The sequence below is a fragment of the Nuphar pumila genome, chromosome 7 (assembly GCF_984573655.1).
Source record: "Nuphar pumila chromosome 7, dmNupPumi1.hap1.1, whole genome shotgun sequence".
Taxonomy (NCBI): Eukaryota; Viridiplantae; Streptophyta; class Magnoliopsida; order Nymphaeales; family Nymphaeaceae; genus Nuphar; species Nuphar pumila.
Window position 1 is genome coordinate 28,047,241 of NC_143255.1, and position 7,562 is coordinate 28,054,802.

Here is a 7,562-nt window from a genome sequence, read left to right on the forward strand (position 1 = left end):
TAGAACTACCGGGCAAAACCAAAATAGGAGAGAGAGATTAAAACGAAAGGCATTTCAGTCAATTCATTTGAGAAAGCGGAGTAACGAAAAGGCAGTGGCATCTCAGTAGTTTGTCAGTGAGCTAAGGCCAATCGTTTAGCTGTTCCTTAACCTCATTAGCGTTAATGACAGTGACTAAGAGTCGGCAAACGCCTACAAAAAGGCCCACGGGGAGATCATTAGAGAACACCCTTTTATCTCCCCCTCTTTCCTTCCTCCTTCGCTCTCTCTTCGCATAAAAAAAAATCCTTTTTTCTTCTCTTCCGTATCCTCCCTTCCTTCTCTTTTCATTTCTGTGTTATTTATATTTTCCAAAAGAAGGCTCGGTAATGGCGGAATACATGACCAGAGACCAGATTCAAGAGTTCCAGGAGGCTTTCTGCTTATTCGACAAAGATGGCGATGGTATTTGCAATTTCGTCTTTTGGTTTTCTAAGTTTTTTGGGTTTTTTTATCGCTTTTGGTTTCTACTAGTTTAAGTTCTTCTTCTCCTTTTTTTACTTTTTTTTTTCTGTGAAGGATAGCTATTGGGTTTAGTTTTTTTTTCTTTTTTTTCCCCTTTTTTTGACCTTAAGATTAACGAAATGACCGAGATGGTTTTGATTTTTTCCTTTTTCGATGTGGTTTGTAGAGTTTAGGTGTTAGTTGCAGTTCTCGTGTTCTGTTGGGGTTTTTCTGTAAATTACACAAAAGAAGAGGTAGTTTTTAACTAATTACGGAGAGGTTCTTTTTTGTTGTTGATTTTTGAAAAAACGTTTTTTTCTTTTCGATGAAATTGAAAAATGGTTGTAAGAAGCAAATCACGAAGCTTGCGTTTAGTTTATTTCATTATATTGTGAAAAATGTTTTGTTTAATTTGGAAATGAACTGTATGCTTTTATTCACCAACTTATCCAGATAAGTGAGATAAGTTGGGATATTGGATCATATATGGAGCATAATACAAAGTATACAATATTCCCAACTTTTGGAAACGAGTTGTATGTTTCTAAATTGTTTGGTTAGTTTAATCCATTGAAGTAATATGTGGAGGGGGGTGCTTGTATGCACCCAGTTATCCAGATAAATGAGACGAGTTGGGATATTGGATTATGGAACATATAATATCCCAACTTATCCCAGTTTTGTGGATAAATTGTTGAACACTAGAACTTGCACGCGGAGTTCCGAACACCCCCTCATAGAAAATGACGCTTTTGGGCACGTTGGTCATATTTTCATAGCAGGTAGGGATGTAAACGGGTCGGATTCAGGTCGGATTTAGCCATTACTGGATCTGACATAATCTATTTGGATTCAGATTCAGAGTGGGATTGAATCAGATTAAGCCAATCCAGATCCGACTAGCTTAAAATTGGATATTTACATATAATAGGAGTCAGATTCAGACTTTTTGCAAAACTCAATAATGAATCCAGATCTCAATATTAATCGGATCCTAATTTAGCTACCGAATCTAACTAATCGGATTCGGACTCAAGTCGGCTGTCAGATTATATCCTGTCCCGTTGACACTGTTACAGTCTCTCTCTCTCTCTCTCTCTCTCAGTTATTCTGTTGAATTTCTTAGCACGCATACGTGTTATAATATAGAAATGTGAGTTGGATATGAGTTGAATATTTAGCATTCGTACTTCTTATAATATAGAAATATGAGTTGGATATGGTCGAATCTCATTCGTTTTACGTTTGACGATTATATTTTTAGTCAATGTCATTGATCTCCTTGGATATTCTTGGTGAGGAAAATCTAATGATGAATTAAAATTTATTTTTAAAGAAAAATTTAGGAAAATAATGGTACATATAAATATAAATAAAAACATATTGAGTTAATATCACCATAAAAAATGCAACTCAAAATGAGCATATTTTCATAATATTTGCTTCTGAAACATTGTGATGAAATCATGATATTTTCAAAATGTCACGATAGGTGAACATAGTTTTTGATATTGATAAATCTCGAGAAAAATTGGGTGCTTAAAATTAAAAATATAAACATAGTAGAAATAAGTAAGAAAATAGTAAATAATAAATTACACATATAATGAAAGAAATAAGTAAAAAATATAAAAGCAAGAAGAACAACATAGTTAAGATATAGAAAAGAAGTAAAAAAATAAAAGGTAACTCATAATATTGTGATATTATCGTGACATATGAATTTCTGATATTTTCAAAATAGCGTGATATTTTGCTTTTAATATCGTTTTATGATTTTACAACTATATTATTGTTATATTTTTTAAAATATCACCTATGTCTGTGAATATCTGTGACCTTGGCTATGGCATTACTAAGTCCATGTGGTAACGAAGCTAAGCCTGACCCATGTCCTTGAAAATGAATATGGTTCGGACTTTGGTTTTGTAACCGATCCATAATCAAATTTTCTGCCCAAACTACTGATGCTTCATATCTTCAAGTTCTGGCAATGGGTGAATGGTGAATGTCACGAAGTTGATGGGACATCACGAGTTCGAAATCCATAAGTGTGCATCTTTGGTCATGAGAACAAAGCCCGGTTTAATCCTTAGTCGAGAAGGAGTATTCGGAGTTTTATGCCAATGAACTCAGTTTTGAAAAGCAGGGACATTGGGATCAATCTTAGATTGAGGAGGATATATGTCATGTAGCATAACCATTTTTTTAAATTTTTAGTCATTTTAATTAATTAATAGGTATTTAATTAATTAAATGGTTATTACAGGATGCATTACCATCCAAGAGTTGGCAACCGTGATCGGGTCATTGGGTCAAACCCCTTCGGACGAGGAATTGCGGGAAATGATCGGCGAGGTGGATGTCAACGGCAACGGCACCATTGAGTTCGGCGAGTTTTTGAATTTAATGGCGAGGAAAATCAAGGTAAAAAAAACATAATTTTGTTAATTACAAAAGGCCGTTCAACTTATCGTCCAACTTTTCAGTTGTTACATTGAACATCATGTTTATGTATGACCGCATTGGCTGAGCGATCTGACTCAGTCAAGTCAAACTCAATATTTGACTCAGCCATGACCTAATTTTAGCGTGGGAGGTGTTGAATCTAAAGGCCGTTGTTGAAAAACTCAGCCAAGTTTCAGTAAGCTTAGTTTACCAAGACTGTGGCACACAGAACTTGATCCCGGTTGACTTAACCAAGTCAAGAGCTGACCAGAAATGGGGTTGGTGTGGCTAGGACCCACCATCCCATATTGGCAGATCATGTTTGAAGTTTTTGAGAAAAAGGGAGTCCAATTTTTCTAGAAGGCTGTCCATTTTTTTCCAAACGGTGGATATCGGGATATTGACTTTGTTCCTAATCGAGGGAAGCTGGTTATCCTTCTAAGGATGGACCATGGGTAGGGATGAGTAGGGTGCCCGGTGTTTGCTCTATGAAGTCTTTGCTAGGTTTTTGGTTTCAGACTTTTTGGATAACAAGTGTCATTACCAAGGCTGGCCACCTTACAAGCTTTGAACTGAAAGCCGGAGTTTCAACCCTAGACCTACTTATAAAGTTCAAAATACAAGGGTTGTGCTTCAATCTACATGAGTTTATATATGTATATAGAGAGACTCACTAGAATATGAGAACTAATGTGTGAACCACATTTTTCATGGTTTTTTGGTTCTTTTCTCTTGAATTTAACCTACAGGCTTGGTTTTATAAGAACTCGCTCTTGAATCATCCGGTTTTGATGCATAAACGAGATTTTTTAAGGCTTTAAAATCAATGGTTCATAATCTTCGTAAATATTCAAGCATTCAAAAAAAATTATATATATATATATATATATATATATATATATATATATATATATATATATAGAGAGAGAGAGAGAGAGAGAGAGAGAGAGAGAGAGAGAGAGTAATGGGTAGGTGATAAATGAAACGTGCTAAATGGGTTTTTCTGTTCTTCCTGTGTTTTTTTCATAGTTCCGACCTCATAAATGTGTTAGGCATGATCGATTTACTAAGAATCCACACCTTGATCATGTGTTTTTTATGAAAAATATGATATTTGGAGCCTCAAAATTTTACAAAGATTTTTGGACTGTTGATTTTTTTGAACGTTATAAAAGCCACCCATATGTCGGAATCGAACACTTCAATAGCTGATCCCTATGATCACATCTGGACAGTCAGAATTTAAAAATAGAAAAAAACCCTGAAAAACTCATTTCTCACGTTTCATTTAACTTATTTCATTTATCACCTACCCATATATGTATATATATATATATATATATATATATATATATATATAGGCCTTAAAGCAATTAGGATTATAAAGGACCAAATGTTGGAAAGTCCCTCCTATATCTAAGCATCATTCTTATGAGACCTAATGAGATAGCTGGATGGTTGGATTTGCACTGTCATTACCGAAAGGTCTTGGGTTCGAATTTGGGTTATCCCCTAGTTTTTGTATCCAATTTTTTTTTTAACATCATTGTTATTAAAATAGCCAAAATAACAGCTATGCTTGAACTAGTAGTGCTATACGCTTTTGGAAAACTATGTAAACATATATGCGCGCATGAACACACGCATGCTCATATATAAATGCTCAGTGAAAAATGGAACTAATATTCTGCTTTCACTAATGCAGGAGACTGATGCAGAAGAAGAACTTAGAGAAGCTTTCAAAGTCTTTGATAAGGATCAAAATGGCTATATATCTGCAGATGAGGTGATTTAGTTATTTTCCTTCCTTCAATTTTTCTATTGAATTTTGATTAGAACATCGCGAATCGATAGAAATGGTGACCATTTTGTTAATTTTGGCAGTTGAGGAATGTGATGATCAATCTTGGAGAGAAATTAACAGATGAAGAAGCAAAGCAGATGATCAGTGAGGCTGATACTGATGGAGACGGCCTTGTAAATTATGAGGAGTTTGTTAAGATAATGACAGCAATTTAAGATGCTTAAAGTTGAAGCTTTCACTTATGCTCTGCTTGGGAGCCGGAGATGAGAGGGGAAATGGTATACCACCTATCCCCACAGGTGTTTGGGAACCCTGTTTTGGGAGTTGAGTGTGGTGTTGAGAGTGGAGAATTAAATCCTCACAAGGATGTAGTTGATAACTCCAGTCACATCATCCCTCTGATCTCTTCTCCAACTCCAGCGCCCGGACAGAGCCTTTAGTTTCTAGAGAATTCAGATTCATTTGTTCATTTATGTTAAGAAGTTGTCTACACTTGTAAACCCCCCTGTTAATTCTGGCTTCCTTGGTAGTGGAAAATTTGTAAACTAGTTGCTATGAAATAGAGTTAGAGATCACGATCTTTGTGTAGGTTTTGGTTTTCTGTCTTGGAAATTAAATGTGAAAAAAAAAAGTTTAACAGAAGTGTTTATTTCTGTTTTGCATCAGATGTAACTTTTGTTTTTTTTTTCTTTTCACCGATTAATTGAATAATCGTGTTCGTCATAACACACAAACACACTGACAAGTGCTCCACACAGCTGATTAGGTGGGTCAGCTCAAGGCATTCAAGTTGAAGGATGTCAAGTGGTCGGGGTTTGCATTTCTTGCCTTGAGGGCGAAACAGCAGGCTCTCTAAGGGTCATGGCTAGGGGTGTCAATGTCGGGTTTGACCCGGGCCTGACCCGTACCAAACCCTAGGGTTAGGGTTTGCTGATAAATAAGGTTCTACTAGAATCCAGGTCAGATTCGAAGGATCCGATTAATATATGGAGTCGGGTATGGTTTGTGAAATTTCATACCAGACCATGACCCGACCCGAGTTCTGAGTAAGATCCATAATTCTTCAATGTAAAAAAAGAAAAAAAAATACTATTTTATTGGATATGGTTTTGGTGTTTAGTTCATGTAATCTTTATAGAATCCAGGTATGGTTTCTCTTATAGTGGGTCCGATTGGACCTAGGTCTAGACCTGATACCATCATCTCAAATCAGGTCTGGGTCTGGTTTCACTTGGATCTTAACCAAAACCGACCTCTTGACACCCGTAGGCATGGCCAAAGGAAATTAAAAGAAAATAAAAAGTGAAGCACTCACATGTCTTACGAGGAGTCAAAATAAAAAGATAGAAAAGATTAGATGCTACTAATAGATTAAATTGATTATAGTTTTGTAATTTTGTAATTACCTATTATAATACACAAATACATGAGATTTTCAAATTAGTGCTTAAAGTAAAAGAAACTCATCTACTTGATTTAGTAGGTAAAATCTGCTGGACTATGAAGCGGGTCCAACCTGATGTAACCCGGTTTGATATGGGTCTATCCAGGGAAATGTAGGGTTTCCATTGTGGTGGGATCAGTTACCATTCAGTTATCCTTTTGAATTACATGATTGTTACAGTAACCTCCCACATTTTCTACTATTTAGAGACCACTGACATTTGACGAGAGTGTGCAATATTGATTTCTCTGTCTTTGGGGTTCAAGGGTCCTGCTCTCCTTTCACCTTCAATACCTGGGCTCATTGAGAGCCTCAATTGGCTGAGGAGAACGCCGACAACCCACATCTATTGAAGCTTCCTTCGGATCGATAATGGCCGCTTCCGGTAAATGATATTCTTCTTTTTTTGCCAACATTGGGTTATGGGCCCACACCGTGTATCTTTGGTGTGGGTGCATTGACGCTCTCCCTTCTGGTAGGGTCATCGATTTTCGAGAACCCTTTCTCCTCCCATTTTTATCGTCCCTCTGTTTCCTTCCATTTTCTAGTACCACCGCCATGGCCACCTGCGGATGCCTACGACTCACGACAAATTGGCTATTGGAGGCCTGCCGTCAGTGCTGGTCGTCGAGGCCGGTCGCCAATGGTGGTGGTGGGGGGGGGGGGGGGGGAGGGGTAGCAGAGGGGGTTTTCCCTCTGCTATTGCCACCCATCGGTGACGAAAAATGGAGAGGGATGGACCGCATGCTGCGAGGAGGTAGGAGGTCCGACCACTGCCCTTGTCATTGCAGACACAGGAAAAAAAAAAGAGGTTTTCCCCTGCTATCATCGTTGGGTCGGTAGCCACTGGCAAGTGCCAGCGGTGCCGCCCTACTTGCAGGAAGTTGCAACAGTCTGGCAACGATAGGAGTTGCCGAAACTATTTCACGCCGTGATGATAGGCTCAGTCTGCATTTTCTGCAGACTGAGGCAGTCATCAATCTGGACGTGACCCAGGCTGAGTCAGTCAAGGAAAATCGGAGGGACTCAGTCTGGGCGTACCCAAATTGAACCAAACACAAAAAATCAAACTAAGACTGATGGACTCAGTCTGGACGACCGAGCCAGGTCAGCAAGGTTGGACAGACCGGTTTGGTCTGGAAAGACTAAGTCGTGGTCGGTGTTCTTGATAACTTGGTTTAGACAGATCAAGCCCGAATGGTATTAAGGGTAGACCAGCTTCTAGACCATGTCGGGCCGCGATGTGGGTCAAAATCGAAATTAGATTTTGATATATATATATATATGTGTGTGTGTGTGTGTGTGTGTGTGTGTGTGTGTGCACATGAATGGGCGAGTGCAGTGGAAAAATCGAGATAGTAAAGACTTTAATTTTTCCAATAC

The 7,562-nt window shown here is 38.0% G+C and overlaps 1 protein-coding gene across 1 annotated transcript; it reads left to right on the forward strand.

The window, feature by feature from the left end:
- The first annotated feature begins 314 nt into the window (after positions 1–314).
- On the forward strand, positions 315–5,323 carry LOC149831652 (calmodulin-like). Its single transcript, XM_090012161.1, has 4 exons — positions 315–444; positions 2,753–2,910; positions 4,637–4,717; positions 4,816–5,323. The coding sequence occupies exons 1-4, from the start codon at positions 369–371 to the stop codon at positions 4,948–4,950; spliced, it is 450 nt and encodes a 149-aa protein (XP_089868287.1). The 5' UTR covers positions 315–368; the 3' UTR covers positions 4,951–5,323.
- The last annotated feature ends 2,239 nt before the right edge of the window (positions 5,324–7,562 follow it).